We start from the raw sequence: 18,375 nt of genomic DNA, 5'->3' as shown, positions 1-18,375 counted from the left end.
AATGGGTAATCATCAGTAACGCTAGAGAAACAAATCATCTTTTCCTGACATTAAAAACGGTGGCATATTTGGCTTTGTCTTCTAGTGCTCTGTCATCTTTTAGGAAAAAATGTTTGAGTTGTACTGTGCACCTTCTGTTGTAGCCTACAGGACAAGCTTAACCTAGTTTGTCCTCATCTGAAGATTAAGGTGAGATTACTGGTAGTATCCTATTACAAGGTCCCCAGGTTGCCAGATCTGCACTTTGGGGCCAAAATGATTAGTTTTCCACTATAATGTTTGAAGTAAACCCTTGGAATTAATATAGATTGTAGTGGGCTGAGGTTTAGCTTTAGGGATTCTCAGCAAATTGGAGTTAATGCAACCTGTCTTTAGGTCTGTTTTTATATTGCTTAAAACATTATACCCTTAAAGATCAGTTTAAAGTTCATGTGGGGACCATCATGTTGTGTTTTGTAGATTAAGCTTCTCAGATTGGGTAGAAATTGCATATATTTGCATTTCAGCATCGTGCAGTAGTGACTTCCGCTCTGTAGCGGGTTAAGCAGTGCTGCTATGAGGGTTCTGTAAGCGCAGGGGCTGGATGTTTCTCCCTTCACCCTTATGTGAGTCACTAGAGGTGATGAGCCTTGTCCCTGCAGAGACTGCCCTTCAGTTGTGTCAGCTTTGACAAAAGAGTGCACATTTGTGGAAGAAACAGGGTTTTCTTTATGTAGATCTCAGGCACGGCCGAGGATTGTTCTGATCTGTTTTCTGCATGCTTGTTTGTAGACGCAGCTTTTGAATTCAGTCGCAGTCCCCCGGGGTGAGTCTCAGTTGGATCCCTGTATGCCCAACATGTACCAGTGACCTCATTATGTTGCACCCTGCTTTTATTCAAATTGATCAATTGATTTTTTGGGGGGATGCTGACTGCTTCTGTTTTAAAGCGGCTGGCATTACAGTCCCTGAGGTTACATTTCTGCCTATACAAGAAAATTCACACAGAAACTAAACCGCAGGGATCTGTTTAGCATTTAGTGCTATTCTGGTCAAGGTTTTCTATTTATATCTAACACTGAAGACAGCTCTTGCTCAGTATTTATTTTTATTGTTTCTTTTTTATGTGGTCCAGCCAGGCTTGAGAGATTAATATTTTTCTCCTGCTTGGTCTGTCAAGTCTATAAAGTTATCAGATCTTTAGCTCTTTGTGGTTTTTGGAACAAGAGGAGCTGTTTTTCTGCTGTGCCATAGAAGCTGTCTGTCAGATTTGTGTGGTGTTTAGAGCTACTTTAGGGATTCTGACAGCATTTAGGTCAAACTCAGTGGGAGGACTTTTCAAGCTGGTGATTAGTGTATTTCACTGCAGCCTTTAAACTCTTTTTTTTTTTTTTTTTATCCACACACTGCCATTGGCTTGAAGCTGTTTGATTAAAAGCCGATTCTTTGTGTGATGTATTCAGTCTCAGCTCATGTTTAGTTTTTATCTGTATGTGCCTTTTTTCTTTCAAAAATGTTATCCTGCATTTTCAGTGTCTGCTTTTATGCCAGTTTCCCATTGAAGTGGAAATGATCATATGTAACATCAGAGCTGACTGGTCTCAGGGCTCAGCGTTTTCCAGTTGACTTCACTGATGAATGCAAACTCAGCTGAGTTTGACCTGAAGACGTAAAGAAGCTCCGTCTTCTGTCCCACTCTGAAATGGGAAAGTGATGCTTCAGACCGGAGGAGGCTGAGCATCCGCTCTTGCAGTGGAAGACCTCACGGTTTAACTTTGGTTATGTAACTGTCTGTGTTGTGGTGGCTTCAGTCTACTGCTGCAGCAAATGCTGAAGGCGGCTTATCTGAGGCCTTTGTGAAATCTAAAGACCGCAGTGATACCCAAGGCTGTACGATTGTGTTACCTCTGCTCCAGGAATCTGTTCGGATAGTTGGTGTAGTCTGCAAAAGTGAAACTGTCTCCATTTCCGGTTCCACTACAGCTTGGAGAGTAGCTGGACAGTGTTTGTAGACACGTCCATCACTTTCATGCAAATTACAACTGCTCTGACCAAAGTGTTCAATGACATATGTCTGAATACAGACAGTGGAAAAATGTCAGTCTTAGTTTTACTGGATCTCAGTGCAGCATTTGATACAGTTGACCACAACATATTACTCAAACGACTGGAGAACTGGGCAGGTCTTTCAGGAACTGTACTAAACTGGTTCAAAACATACTTAGAAAACAGGAAATACTTTGTATCAATAGGTAACTTCACATCTGAGCAGACAAGTATCACATGTGGAGTTCCCCAAGGTTCCATCTTGGGACCCTTTCTGTTTAACATTTACATGCTCCCACTGGCACAGATTATAAAGAACAACAAAATAAACTATCATAGCTATGCAGATGACACACAAATATATATCACAATGTCACCAGGAGACCAAGGCCCTGTACAGGCTCTTGGTAAATGCATCGAGGAAATTAATGACTGGTTGTGCCACAATTTTCTCCAGCTAAACAAAAATGATGGATGCAGACCTAAACTTAAAAAAACACATTAAGACAATAACAAAATCAGCTTACTATCACCTCAAGAATATTTCAAGGATAAAAGATCTGATGTCTCAACAGGACCTGGAAAAACTAGTCCATGCATTCATCTTTAGTAGGCTTGACTACTGTAACAGCATCTTTACAGGTCTACCTAAAAAATCAGTCAGACAACTACAGCTCATTCAGAACTCTGCTGCTCGAGTCCTCACTAAGACCAAAAAAGTGGACCACATCAGTCCAGCTCTGAGGTCTTTACACTGGCTGCCTGTCCGTCAGAGGATAGACTTTAAAGTTCTGATGCTGGTCTATAAAGCTCTGAATGGTTTAGGACCAAAATACATCAGTGACCTCCTGACCCAGTATGAACCTTCCAGATCCCTCAGGTCATCTGGATCCGGTCTTTTATCAGTTCCCAGAGTCAGAACCAGACACGGAGAAGCTGCATTCAGCTTTTATGCTCCTTATATCTGGAACAAACTCCCAGAAAGCCTCAGATCAGCTGAAACACTCAGGTGAGTCTTCAACCTGGATTTAAATAAACTATTCTCAGCTGCATTTGAATAAAGCACCAAATCCACACTTTTAAGCTTAAATTTCAAAACTTACATTTAACTACTGATTTTATCTACTGTTCTGATTTTATCTGTTTTGATTTTATATACTGTTTTGTTTGGTTGTTTGTTAATTAGTTAGTTTGTTTGTTTGCTTGTTTTAATCGATTTTAAATCATGCTTTTTTTATTTGTTTTTGTTTATGTCTCTGTAAAGCACTTTGAATCACCTTGTTGTTGAATTGTGCTATACAAATAAACTTGCCTTGCCTTGCCTATAGTAGTGACCAAAGCAATCACAAGGATGGATTTTTCTTTTTTCTCCAAATCAGTAATGCACATTCTTCCCTCACGACAGGTGGCTGACAGATGGTCATGAACTGACCTTCATAGGCCTGCATGACTAGTCATTTAAAAATCATGCAACTACTTGCAACTGGTCAGGAAATCCTAATTTCTCCCCTCATGCCCAGTGGCTGCCAGATGGGACTTTATTTGCCCGATGTTACATTGTCACCATGATTGTCATTTGTCCAAGATGGTGGACAAGTTAACATCATGTGGTTACGTGTCTGCAAAACCTCAATAAGCAAATTTCATTTCATTAATGGCCACATCAAGGGCCAGACATGCAGTTTATTGATATGCTTTAATTTGATTAAAAAAAGAAATGGAGATGTTATAAAAAGAAATGTTGGAGGTCACATAGAGGCTTCGTACAGGCAGTTCTGTCCACAGAAAGCTGTTCTTGCAGATGCTTCTACAAGTATCACCTAACATGTTTCATAGATCCGAACATAGCAACTTATGGCTGTGTCAAAAAAGATCATGTAGTTCATGTGCATCATAGAGCCTGGTGCTGAAATTAGCCATGATAAAATCTACAAATTTTAAACTGAAAATGTAGTTTGCAGATGAACCAAAAACCTCAAATTGGCCTCTGTGACTTGGACATTTCCTCTTGTGTGATGTGGAAATGATGACGACAATATTAGACTTGAGCTTTTGCTATAGTTGAAATGTTTAAGCTCAGCAAGTTTCTTAAGCTGTGGTCCCGTTCATGACTGCTGCTAGGTCGTTTTTAAAATGCTGACAGTCTGTTGTCAAAGAATATAAAGAAGACTTCAGGTTCCTGAAATTGTGCCTTTAAGTTTGTGCAGTTTGGTATATGCATGAGGTGAGTGCCATTGAAAGATACAACCAGATCTTATTAAGAACCCAAAGTGATAGGCGACGGGATTTGACCCGCCACCTTGAGTTAAAGCAAGACCCACCAGTTATTTCATTGGCCGGCGACAACCTGCATGTTTAGAACCACTAGTGAAACTTTGCGTTTACTCACCTGTACCTTACCTTGAGGATTATTTGACTAGTACTATGTTTAATGATCAGACTAGTTGTAAATTCTGCATAAATTGGGTAGAGGTCTCAGCAGCACATGAGCCTGACTTCTTTCTGCTTTGCTCGTGTGAGGATGTGCTGCTCTTCAGCACAAACGACTCATTCTTTGCACATCTGCGTAAGCGCTGACTCACCGATGGTTTTCCCTCCATCTTGGTTGCTCCTCTTGTACTGCTTTTCAGCTTATACAACTACAAGAACTACAACTATACAAGAGAATGTAAACAGTTGAGTTTTTTGCGATCTATTTAAAATAGTGAAAATTTGAATTGGCTACACATAAAACATACAGTAGTAAGAAGAGTTCTGTTTTGCTCAAAAACCCACATTACAGGGAGTGCAGAATTATTAGGCAAGTTGTATTTTTGAGGAATAATTTTATTATTGAACAACAACCATGTTCTCAATGAACCCACAAAACTCATTAATATCAAAGCTGAATGTTTTTGGAAGTAGTTTTTAGTTTGTTTTTAGTTTTAGCTATTTTAGGGGGATATCTGTGTGTGCAGGTGACTATTACTGTGCATAATTATTAGGCAACTTAACAAAAAACAAATATATACCCATTTCAATTATTGATTTTTACCTATGAAACAAATATAACATCTCCACATTCACAAATATACATTTCTGACATTCAAAAACAAAACAAAAACAAATCAGCGACCAATATAGCCACCTTTCTTTGCAAGGACACTCAAAAGCCTGCCATCCATGGATTCTGTCAGTGTTTTGATCTGTTCACCATCAACATTGCGTGCAGCAGCAACCACAGCCTCCCAGACACTGTTCAGAGAGGTGTACTGTTTTCCCTCCTTGTAAATCTCACATTTGATGATGGACCACAGGTTCTCAATGGGGTTCAGATCAGGTGAACAAGGAGGCCATGTCATTAGTTTTTCTTCTTTTATACCCTTTCTTGCCAGCCACGCTGTGGAGTACTTGGACGCGTGTGATGGAGCATTGTCCTGCATGAAAATCATGTTTTTCTTGAAGGATGCAGACTTCTTCCTGTACCACTGCTTGAAGAAGGTGTCTTCCAGAAACTGGCAGTAGGACTGGGAGTTGAGCTTGACTCAATCCTCAATCCGAAAAGGCCCCACAAGCTCATCTTTGATGATACCAGCCCAAACCAGTACTCCACCTCCACCTTGCTGGCGTCTGAGTCGGACTGGAGCTCTCTGCCCTTTACCAATCCAGCCACGGGCCCATCCATCTGGCCCATCAAGACTCACTCTCATTTCATCAGTCCATAAAACCTTAGAAAAATCAGTCTTGAGATATTTCTTGGCCCAGTCTTGACGTTTCAGCTTGTGTGTCTTGTTCAGTGGTGGTCGTCTTTCAGCCTTTCTTACCTTGGCCATGTCTCTGAGTATTGCACACCTTGTGCTTTTGGGCACTCCAGTGATGTTGCAGCTCTGAAATATGGCCAAACTGGTGGCAAGTGGCATCTTGGCAGCTGCACGCTTGACTTTTCTCAGTTCATGGTCAGTTATTTTGCGCCTTGGTTTTTCCACACGCTTCTTGCGACCCTGTTGACTATTTTGAATGAAACGCTTGATTGTTCAATGATCACGCTTCAGAAGCTTTGCAATTTTGAGACTGCTGCATCCCTCTGCAAGATATCTCACTATTTTTGACTTTTCTGAGCCTGTCAAGTCCTCCTTTTGACCCATTTTGCCAAAGGAAAGGAAGTTGCCTAATAATTATGCACACCTGATATACGGTGTTGATGTCATTAGACCACACCCCTTCTCATTACAGAGATGCACATCACCTAATATGCTTAATTGGTAGTAGGCTTTCGAGCCTATACAGCTTGGAGTAAGACAACATGCATGCAGAGGATGGTGTGGACAAAATACTCATTTGCCTAATAATTCTGCACTCCCTGTAAACTACACTTTGCAGAATAGGTTTCTGTGCTTTAATGTTGGTAAAACACTGTTTTTCCTCACGCTGTAGACTGCTGGAGCACATTTTCTCACCCTTTGTTTAAAACTCCCTCTTTAACATCCTAAACCTAGTCTGCTTAGCTGGTTCAATGAAAATATGGCAAAGCTGGTTACATAGTCATGGTGTTTCCTGGCTTAAAATAGTCCTTTGGAGGCTCACTATATGCATAAACTCTATTGGTCCACATAAAGTTAAACAAAAAGTCTGTATTTGCTTGCCTAACAATAGGCTGTGTATTTTCCAGGCTAATTTTGGTGAATTTGAGTAAGTAAAAATGACAAAACCTCACCAAAAATGCTTATATTTGGGAAAAGAAACACTGATTTTTGTAGGTGTTGGCTTGCATCAAACCTTGATGCAAGCCAACACTTTGAACTGTGAATGTCTGAACCAGAATCACACTGAGATGAGATTCTGGAAACTGCACTGCATTAAAATATTGTGCCAAAGTAGCTTGCATCCAGACCATTTTTACATGTTAACATGTGCGCCATCAGCAAATTTTTAAAAAGCGACATAAAAAAACAGTCGCTGTCACCCAAGCCTTTTTTATTGGTTTCAAATAGCCTTCCAGTTATCCCTCAGGATTAAAATTCATCATCCAAGCTGGTAGCAGATCCAGTAGTAGCATAAGCCACATTAGATGTATAAGAACATGCTAATTATTTAGCTTTTCTCTCCTCAAATTGCTTGAGTGCTTGAAGAATTTGTTTGCTTTTGCAACCAACAGAACATTTAGCGTGCTTTGCTTGTGGTTGGAACATACTGCCATTAAGGAAGTAGGTCTAACAAGGAAATGAAGGAATATGGCAAAGTGTTCTTTGTTTAAGGGTGTATTATTATGTAAATGTTTCAGGTAGTAACATAGCACAGAGCCTAATCTGGGGACTCTGAACTGGGGAATATATATAACCTCATACAGGAAATTGGGGGGGTGCTCTGTGGTTTATTTAACCATCAGACGACCAAGGTTAGTTGTATGACAGATTAATGACTTTTCCAAGCAAATATATGCGCGCACACACTCCTCCCTAGCTGTTGAGACAAAAAAAATGTGTGATCTGCCTTTTTGGTTCAAGAGTGAACATGAAATCTGTGAGGTGGACAAAGGTTATTCATGAGTGAGGAATTCTTTTTGTATTTTGTCACAGATTCTTAAGATAATGCCTCTGGCACAGGGAAGTAGATTCTCTATGTAAAATCCCTCATTGTTTAAAAAAAACCTTCCCCATGCAGTGATGTAATGCAGATGGTTACTATCTTTCTTTGTGGAGGTTGAGGGAAAGTGCACTCTATTTTGAGTGGATTGGTGATTCACAATCTTGAGGATGATTGTAAACTTTCTGAGAAAGCCTGTCACAGAGCTCAAGCTGAATTCATTCTCTGTGTTACGATTTTCTTTTTCTTCGGCACCCAGATGACTCATCCTGCTGCATTTCCTACTAGGCATTTTTAAACACTGGTCATATCCCGTGTTACCTGCTGTGGCTGCTTGGGAATTTACTTGGAGCCTTGTTCACCTAGTAGTTTGCTACCACACTTATCCCGTAGCTTAAACCCCAGCAGTGGTTTTCCTGGCTGCCTTTCACAGCTGTTTACCCACATGCTTCCTCTTCCTCCACCTCACTGCCTCAATCCTCTGAATCACAAGTCTTCAGATGTGACTGTTTTCAGTTACACTCACCACAATCTGTATTTTCCTTATTTCCTCTCCTGTTTTCTTTTCAATAAGTCTGGCTTTTGATACTTAAGATGCCTCTTCCCCGTTCCTTCTGACTTGAACTCAAAGGAACTTTCTCCATATGTCGCTGAACAGAATTATTTAGCTGATGTGTTGGTTGACCTGTGGCCCGTTCCCACTGACCACTGATTCTTCCATCCGTCGTCTTTGGCTTCAGCTCCCTTCGAGTTAAGGTTACCAGTTGGGATCTGGTAACCTTTACTCCAGTTGGAGTCTGTGAGCTGTCATAGGGTGAGAGGCGAGATACGCCCTGTTCACATTGCCAATCTATTACAGGGCTAATCCAAAACCATTCATGCTTACATTCACACCTTCTGACAATTTAGATTGTACAGTTAACCGAACTCTTTGAACTGTTCTTTATGCAGCCCCCTACAGATTTATACACATCTGCACAGCCAACAGCTGTGGCTGCCGATATTTTTGGGTTGATATCATTCTTGTGAGTTCAGTATCTCTTGAAGATGTTTAGAGAATTTCTTCAGATTTGGCACAGGCCTTCACTTCACTTGGACTTGAAGTCAAACTGTTTAGTTTTTGGTGATCAGTGCTAAGGTCAATGTGATGTCTTAATACATGTTTAAGGCTATAACTCTAAATGTCATACTTAAGTATGACAAAATTCACATAAATATCTAATAAGATAAAATTAAGAAGCAAACTTTGATACAGTTGGAAGCATCAAGCATGTAAGCTGCAGGTTGGTATATACATAAGTGTGATTTATAGCCATTTATATTTATGTATGGACCATATGTGGCAAAATTCATCCAAATTATCGTGATTATTGTACTTGGTGCTTAATTATTGTATTAAACAGTGATCCTTACTGTGCTAGTTGCTGTTGAACCACTGGACAATCACTGAAACTAATTTTGTGTTGATTAGAAAATTTGATTCAAACAGTAACTGTTGGCTAAACGTACTCTTGACCCACCACTACAGAAAATGTTCCTTCCATGTAGTATAGTGAGACTGCTTAGCCTGGACATGAATACACGAGGTTTCTTATGTATACGTGGTGCAGTATAAAGCTGATGATCCTTTTTGCCTGTGAATGAGATCCCCGTGTGCAGACTGTCACTCCTGAATTTCCTAGTTTCCCTGCCCACTACAGTGCATGTTGTACTACAGATGGATTAAAAGGTTACATAATAAGACACTAAGGAATAGGATATTTGTTTTAGCCCGGGAACAGGATTATCAACTGCACACAGAGATGATTGAGGAATGATAACGATGTAACACTATGAAAGCAATCTTTTCCCAGTGAGAATAGGTGGGTTGATTTTTGGAAATTGAGAGAATCTATTCCTGCTTTTTTTTTTTTAAAAAAAAAAAAAAAATCTTTTCTTTCTGGGGGGCGTTTTTAAATTTTTTGATGTTTAATAGGCAAACAAATTGTGTTATTGGTTATAATCCAATATGCATATCTGTGCACAGAGACTTTGAAGAGCAGGTGCTCACGTCAGAAAAAGCCATTATAAAATAATAAGAAAATATTGAGTTGCACACAGTAGCAGACCCTTGCTTGCGTACTTACCGATTTATTTATATCTATGAAAATATTTTCATAAAGAGTTGGTGATCTTATTCAATTTCACAATGTTCCAAAATATCATACACTTAAGTAATGAAAATGCTGAAAAATCGATAAAATTTAGTGATGTATTGTGACTCCACGCAGATATGTTGAGGACTAATGCTCATGACATTATGATCACATGGTTCTTTCTGTTGTCACACATGGGGTCCAACAGAGCTCACGTGATTTTTAAAGCAGAATAGCTTGCTTTTTATAAGTGGGCTGTTACTGCTTATGTTCGTCCAGCTGTACCGACGTGCTGTAATCGTATCTCAACTTCATAATGCTGACAAACGTGGACGGAGCTAGTGCAAACACGGTCGTTACCTGGCTGTCGCTAATAAAAGCAGGTCAGAGCCATGCTGCTGCTCCTCTGGGTGCTGCAATGGCATGCATAGGTGGCTGTGAAGATAAGATGGCTGGGCCGGGCATTGTTGGGCAGAGGTTAGTTTTTGTTTAATAAAATTGGAAATTAATTATACAGTTTCTAAAATCCCAATGCGTTGAATTAACTGAAACTGATGCCCATTCAGAACTCGATCTTTCACCATGATCATGGGTTCAGAATTTTTTGTCTGACCCTGTGATTCCTCAGATATGTTACCAGACCTGTTTTGGCTTTTGGACTATACAAACAAAACAAACAACAAATTTAAAAAAACAAAAAAAAAAACAAACAAACAAAAAAAAAAAACATTTAAGCTACAATGTGCTGCACCTTGATGTACCAGGACATCAAGTACATTGTCACAACTGTGACAATGTACTTGATGTCCTGGTACATCAAGTACATTTTCACAGTTGTGACAATGGATCGTACAGTATCCAAGTAAAATCCCACACTCTGACTACTAAAATAACTGACACTTACTGAGAAAACCACGCAGTTCTAGTCTGATTAAATGAGTTTCTTTTCGCCTTGTTGACCTTAACATACCTAAACGTGTGCACTCCACACCCTTCTCTTCCATGTAGCACACTCCCAGACTCCAAAGACGTGTGCAGTGCTGTTTTTGGCACCAAACCAGCGCATATTCAGCCATGCCCATCAGAACTAGCTTCACTCACAGCAACGGTCTGGCTTGTTTGAGACGCCTCCCTCTTTCAACAATACACATCTGGAAATAGAATATGCAGTGCAGTAATGACAGAGCATTTATTTAATGGCTCTGGTGACAAGTGGCAAACAAAATAAACACAGAAGTTACAGCAAATGGCAAAATTTACTGAAGTCGATTTTTGTGCTTGCTGCTGAAACTTCAGGTGAAGTGCTCTGTATCCTTAGCCTTTGAGTATCAAAGGATGTCCACGTGCAGAATAGTATTTTAATTTTTGTGGGTACTTTGCTAAATGTCTTCACTCCCACTGCACTCTGATTGAAATCATTTGGCCCGGTCAGAACGATATCTGACGTTTCCAAGGTTGTTTCAGGTCGACTGGCCAATACTTCCGACACTTGTTGACCTCAGACCGAGGGTTAGATCAGTGAACTAAGTGTGCTGATGTAAAACTAGCAGTTTTGTGTGATCTGATAGTTGTTTGAAACATCAGGAAAGAAAAAAAAAAAAAATGAAGGTCATGTCCTACTAATTAATGAGAGAAGGCAGTGATGAAATGAAATCATCTCCTGGATTATGGTAATTATTAAGTTTCAGTCGGATACACTGTGGCCTTTTTACTCATCACTTTGAAGACGTGAACTGTCCTCCGTTCAGGTGAACTGAGGTTTGTTGTAGATACGGTTGTTTATCTGAGTAAGGCAAGGGTACTATGAAATGAGGCTTGTTCCATGAGGATGTGCTGGTGTGCTTTTAATTATAGCGGAGCATGAGCAGGAGGAGACAAAAAGCTGAATGTCGTCTGTCAGCTGGAAAGAACATAATGTTGGCATAGTTAACTTGGAGTAAACAGATTTCAGCAGACGGGAAAGAAATGTTTTTACCCCTCGAGCTAAGAAGAGCCACCGATTTGAACCAATACAGTGAAGACTTACAGCAGAGTATTACTGCATTTGCTTTCTGCAAATACAATACTGAGGACATATGACACTGAATACAGTATAAAAGAAGTTTGTGGAGTGACCGACGTGATTACTCATTAAACGTGGTCTGATTTCATCAAGCTGAAGTCTTCTGTCCACAGTTCGCTCCTGCTTCTGCAGTATTGGTCAGAATTTAACCAAACTTAAATGCAATGATCACCCAAATTGTGATCATAGTCACGGTCAAGGTCATTGTTGTTGGTCTCAGTGGATTTTAATTATTAGTGTGCACAATACCGCTAACTAGTGACAAGAAAACGTATCCTTTTCTTTCTGTACTTCACACATTACATGTGAATTGTGATGATTTTGAGACACATGAGCTGCTATTCACTCACGTCGGAGTAACATCTGATTGAGCCATGTAAGAACAAAGGAGGTGTTTATCCAGAGAATTCACACAGTGAGCAGAAGTCATGGTTGTTGCCTCCTTGATGCTCTGCAGAACATTTTCTATTGTCAGGAAACATGTCCGACTGAGACTCGCGTGACATTATGAAGCATTCATGTGTGGAAATCTTTTCATCATAACTATTCAAAACACAATTTGACTTATCGAATGCATAAAAGTTGTACTGTTCATGCCTTTAACACAATGAGTAATCACTCACATTGCGTGCTAGAAAAAGTAAGCAAACCTATGTGCTAAAGACTGACAACTTTCATCATCTCCTAAACTGGAACACCAAGAAGAATATCAGTGTGTGTGCACCTTTAGAAGTGATCCTCACAATAATTATAGTCCACACTTACAAGTACAACTGTTTGTTTCAGAATTTATGTTGTTCAAGCCCCTGAGTGCCTAAAGCTACAAAATGTAAAATCAACTTGGTGGCCTGTACAAAATAATAACCAACAACCTCTTCCTTTTAGGTTATTGACTCACTGGGTGTCATGATCTACAAAGCTCTAGACTATGGCCTCAAAGAAAACGAAGAGCGCGAGCTCAGCCCGCCGCTGGAGCGCCTCATCGACATGATGACCAACACGGAGGAAACGGAGAGTGACCCCTGTCCCGACGAGGGCTACGAGGCCACAGAAGAAGAGGATGAATGCGAAGAAGAGGAGGAAGGGGACCTCGTGTCTGATGGCTCCAGCAGTACAATCAGTAGCATCCGGAGCTATCGCGACATCATCATGGTAGGGTTTTATTTTATTAAGATACACATGTAATCGGTTTGCAATGAGAGCTTAGTTTCTCTGCCAGATTCCTTGAGTACATAAATCTGTTCTCAACAGATAACTCTAATAATTAACTGCAGTGTTCCTGCTGTAGAGCTTCATCAGTCTGATCACTTGGTCCATAATGGATTGAAATGGCAGAGCAAATTGAAATAAAGCAAAGCTATCGCAGGCATGTGAAATGTGTGTCTTTCTGTTTTGTGTGGAAAAAACTGCCGTATAGTTTGTGTGCTTGCCACATTTTTACAGCTGGCTTATTAAGAAAGCAGTGCAGCCGCATGTAATCACCCCAGCACAAACGTATTCCCTTGATAGAAGCTGTCACACTGTAAATTCCCCAAGTAGCTTCTGAATAAGACGGGTAATTATAGCCCTGTAAACACACTGGTATTAGGGGAATGGGGTTAGAAAGTTTCACAGCCTGTGTTATAAAGCCTTATAAAACTGATGTGGAACACAAATATCAGGTCTGTTTGCTGCCTGTGTGCATCTTCCCTAAGCTCTTACTCCTCCAGCAATCACTCTGTTCAGTGTAAAGTCATTATGGCATGGCTGCGGACAGATCTGGCACGTCTACATCCAGTTTTATTCTCTTCTGACAAACAGAGGTATGTCACTTTGAAGTTCCAGCGAAACGTGAAGCTGGTACAGTATGACAGGACCTGCTAGCTGGCATCCTACTTAGACAGGAATATTTAAATGTTAAAGTGCCGAATGGGTTTGCTCATTGCTCTTGTACAATGGAGTGAGCGGAGGCTACATGAGCTGGTATTGTTCTACTGAAAGTGAGTTAGGGGTTTGGATCCAGCCACATTTATGCCAATTATGGCTCATCAAATGAAGCCCTGAGTTTAACATCAAATTTAACTCCATGTTCTTATGTTTGCACACTTTGTGATTTCCAGAAGTCGTGCTGTTATTTTGCAGTTTCACTTGGTTCTTCCATATAAACATTTTTTTGCATGTTTCCACAGAGAATTGTTATCAGTAGAAACAATGGAAACGACAGCTGCGGTGATATTTTAAGAATGTTTTAACTCTCACTTCTCAGGTGTCATATCACCTGTTATTTTCCCATCATGACAAGAAGGCGTCTGTTTGCAGAGTCAGACATTTTTTCAGCTTGCCAAGCCCTTTACCTGAAAATGAAAATATGCCATCCATCTGGTTCCCTATTGTTTTTTTGGAGATTATTTGACAGCGCATGCATAACTCCTCCAGGTAACTCTTATTGTCACAACAATTGGACTCAGATACCACGCAGGTCGGAGCTTTAAATGGTGCGCAACCAGTGATTGTCAGGCAGTGTTGTTCCAGCTGGTCAAGCAGGTTTAGTGTTATTTTTGTCAAGTTCCCCAACATCACACGATGTCTTTAGCCACGCATGAGGCATGGCTTTGAGAATTAAAATGCCCACTTTGGTCCAGATTGGAGTTGAATTAGTCTCAATAGGGTTACAAAAGTGTACAAAGTGTATGATCCACAAGCATAAAGACGATTTACAAATGTACATAAAGGTTTGTGTGTAATTTGGAGTACTGACAAATGTGTGCTTCAATCCACACACAGATATAAAGCAGCTTTATTGATTGTTTATTCCATAAGCACCAGTATATGTAATACATTGCATTCTTTGCCTCTACAGCTATGTTCTTCCCACCTACCCAGTCCATCAGATGCCCCCAACCATTACCAGGCTGTGTGCCGGGCTCTGTACGCCGAGAGCAGAGAACTGCGCACTTTCTTGGAGAAGATCAGGAGTGCCAAGGAGGTATGAACTTTTGATGTGTGACATTATGACGTTATTGCTAATTTAAGTGCAGATGAGTGCGACAGTCTTCTGCACTTACCTATTTTAAATGTTATCGCTACATTTCCAAAGTTGGGTGAACTTTTATGTAAGTCACTCAAGAACTAAGAGGGCACGTCACAAATTTCTCATATTATAAACATGAGCGTTAAGAAAAACTGATGGACAGAACAGACTGTGAGAAAGGACCAAAGTCTCTTCTAACCGTTTTACCACTCTGGTTTGGTACATATGTTTGCTTAAACTGTTGGAATAGGGATCTATTCGGCCAACGGACTTATTGCTGGGGAAAGAAAATCCCAGAGTGGTGCCCAGAAGCAGAAACAACAACAGTCCACGAAGTGATTATAGTACAGATTGACTGAGACGGTGGGTGTCCCTGGATGCCCCTCTTGTTAGGCCAGCCATGAGCTCGAGTGCTTGGCATAACTTAATTCTGAATGGACGTGTTCTGGCATCCTCTCTCAAGTAGCTGTGCTCAACCTAACAGGAACAGTTGTGTAAGCGGGATGTTTTTACTGGAGTAGCTGAGAATTATTAGGGTGGAATACCCACTTGTGCTGTTTTTCCTTTTTTTTAAATTTTATTTATTTTATTTAGAGTAATATAAATTCTTTTTTACAGTCATGAGGGGAAAAAACGATTCTCAGTTGAATAACTAAATACGCCCTTACTGCTTCCATATTAAGAGGTTAAGTAGCAGGAGGCAGGTGCTGCTAATCAAATGCTTTTGATTAACTGATCATCAGCAAGTCTTAGCAGCCCTATATATTGAAAAAAGAAAAGGGGGGGGAAAAGAGGTTTTGCCAGTTTCTGGTATGAGTGTTAATGCAATGGCATGATCTTCCCAGGAGTGGATGTCTCAACAAATTCACTCCAAGTTCAGAGTGCATTGCTCAGAAAAAATGCAAAAGACCCAAGAGCTATGTCTCAGAGTTTACAGGCCTCAGGTGGTATGTTCAACCTTAAACCTTAGTGCAGTGCAATTAGCAAAAAAGACCGAACAAGTATGGCCTGTTTGGAAGGGTTGTCACAGAAAGCCTCTGTGCTCTAAAAAGATCATGTCTGCACAGCTTTTCTCCAAATGTAGACAAACTTCTCCACTTTGTCTCATCTGTCCGAAAGTATGTTGTTCAAAAAGTCTTGTTTTGCTTAGATGCAGCTTTATAAATATAACACAGCATATGAGCGCAAACGACTAATACCAACGATAAAGCACTGAAGTGGAAGGGTGACGGTTTGGGCTTGTTTTGCAGCCACCTGGGCACTTTGGTACACAGAGGAGTTCATGGTCAACGCAATGTCTGCAAAGTATTCTGGAGTCAAATGTGAGGCCATCTGCCTGGCAGCTAAAGCTTTGCTGAAACTGGACAGTGATCCCAGGAAAATCAGCAAATCTAAAAAAAAAATGGCTGAAAAAGAGTAGCTTCCGTAGCAGGCATGATTCATGCAAACAGTCTTATGTAAGACGGTGTGGTTATAGAATCAAGTTTAACTTTATTACAGCAATTTAAAGAGCTTACAGGATTGCATCAGACCACTGGTGTATAGGGGACTGGCTGTAGCCTTAAAGGCCTCTGGATGATTGCTAATAAGCAACCATACACTGTACCACACACATCACACATGCTTACAAATTAGGGAATGATCAGTTTTTCTTAGTTTCTCTCACCATTTCTGACTTTTCTCTAACAAGATCGTGAACAGCATTCTTCTCTTGGGAGCCAGCTAGACTAGAAACAAATGTAAATGTATTGAAAACGGCGTCACTGACTCACAAAATGTTATCATCGTTCAAAACAGGAATGACCCCAGGGAAGTGAAGGTGGGAGATGCATATGCAACTTTCATATCACTTTCACTGAAAGAGGTCGGAACAGTGGGAGTCGGAGATTAAAATATTACATAACAATCTTTTTTTCCCCTTAAGGACTTCTTTCTTTGATCTAAAACTCTGGTGTTATGGTAATTTGTCATTTTTAAATTGAGATTAACCAGCACAGAAAAAAGATTGAATGTATTGGACATGTCAGGAATGAGGTTTATCTTGAGCAGTATCACAACTGAAGTAGGTCACCCAGAACAGTTCTGCATAACAGATTCAGCAGTCACATATTAATGGCAGTCATTAGTTGTTCATTGACCTTTTTTTGGGTTTTTGTTCCTTTTTTTTTTTTTTTTTTTTTTTCCCCTCTGGCATAAATTCGATTTCAAGATGAGAAGGATCCGCCTGGTCATGTGAATCCACATTTATTGATTAATTAAACAGGCTGCCATGACATTATGGGCAATATGCCTAGGACCATAACCTAATATTTGTCTGGGAGAGAGTTGGGCACAAGTTCACTACCATCACTTTGCTCATTTTCTGTCTCATTTGTTTCCTCGCTAACATTCCATGTTATCCTATTTTGCTATCTTGCCTAGAACCTTCGGAAGATGGAAGGGGAGACTCAGGAAGAACCTGTTAAAGACCTCAATGAGCTGCAAAATGCAGACTGGGTAAGAAGATCTACTTGGTGCATCAAGTATCACTTTAAGGCAGGAATGTCAAACTCATTGTACATCATGAGCCACATGCAGCCTACTTTGATCTTGAGTGGGCCGGACCAGTGAAAGGCATTGCAAATGCATAAGTGCATCACTAACCGTGCCGCTTGTATTCCAATCAGGCACGGTTCTGGGTACAGGTGATGAGAGATCTAAGACATGGTGTAAAGTTGAAGAAGGTCCAGGAGCGCCAGTACAACCCACTACCCATAGAGTACCAGCTCACACCCTACGAGATGTTGATGGATGACATCCGTTCAAAACGTTACAAGCTGCGAAAAGTCATGGTGAGGGTGTTTGGAGTTTTTTTTTTTTTTTTTTTTTTTTTGTCTTCGTCCTCTGTGTAGTTCAAAGACAAGCGATGTTTTTGTTCTGTAGCGTGACCTTCCATTTTTTTATCACGTCTTCATGTTATTTTTAATGTCTTCTCCCAGGTGAATGGGGACATTCCTCCACGGTTAAAGAAGAGCGCACATGAGGTCATTCTGGAATTCATCAGGTCACGACCTCCTCTCAACCCTGTGAGTCGTGCAGAACACGGTGCCAGTAATTAGTATGGAGGTTCAAAATCAATAAAAATGCATGAATTCATTAATTTTCAATTACACACAATAATATTGTATTTGATAAATATATATATACACACTTTTAAATGTATTATCTCAAACAAATTTTGGCATTAATCTAAAAATATGTCCTGTTTATTTGTTGCTTGATTAGCTCTCGGTCACACAAAACTTGAAACCAGTCAGTAACCAGGCAACCACTGGTCAACAGGAAAGCAGTTGGTGAGTGGTTGTTCATGGTCACTAGGGAAAATTGGTTGCAAAGCTATAAAGCTCATTTTTCTGCAGTTTTCCCATTTTAGTGGTCCTGGTTGCCAGGGCGCCCACTGCCTGTCTCTTAAGTTGGATTTGATCTTAGTTCTCTAGTAATCCCTTAATGGGCTTTAGCCATTAGCCAGTCAACCAATAGTACAATAGTACCAATTGTAGTATGCTCAAAACACACTTTAAATTATAGCTCGTTTAAGCTGC

At 40.3% G+C, this 18,375-nt stretch overlaps 1 protein-coding gene across 5 annotated transcripts in view; it reads left to right on the top strand.

The window, feature by feature from the left end:
* The window catches only part of spire1a (spire-type actin nucleation factor 1a), a 35,762-nt gene that overhangs the window by 7,623 nt on the left and 9,764 nt on the right, over nucleotides 1-18,375 (top strand). For all 5 annotated transcript variants that reach the window (XM_084920204.1, XM_084920202.1, XM_084920205.1 and 2 more), the window contains exons 3-7: nucleotides 12,670-12,936; nucleotides 14,624-14,749; nucleotides 17,216-17,290; nucleotides 17,461-17,625; nucleotides 17,773-17,859. In XM_084920204.1, coding sequence (XP_084776330.1) covers nucleotides 12,670-12,936; nucleotides 14,624-14,749; nucleotides 17,216-17,290; nucleotides 17,461-17,625; nucleotides 17,773-17,859 — 720 coding nt within the window. The remainder of the gene's footprint in view (nucleotides 1-12,669; nucleotides 12,937-14,623; nucleotides 14,750-17,215; nucleotides 17,291-17,460; nucleotides 17,626-17,772; nucleotides 17,860-18,375) is intronic.

This window comes from Perissodus microlepis, chromosome 22 (genome assembly GCF_051167445.1).
Source record: "Perissodus microlepis isolate ML-2025 ecotype Zambia chromosome 22, ASM5116744v1, whole genome shotgun sequence".
In the NCBI taxonomy this organism is placed as follows: Eukaryota; Metazoa; Chordata; class Actinopteri; order Cichliformes; family Cichlidae; genus Perissodus; species Perissodus microlepis.
Note: the sequence above shows the minus strand (reverse complement) of the source record. Positions and strands in the feature narration are given on the sequence as shown.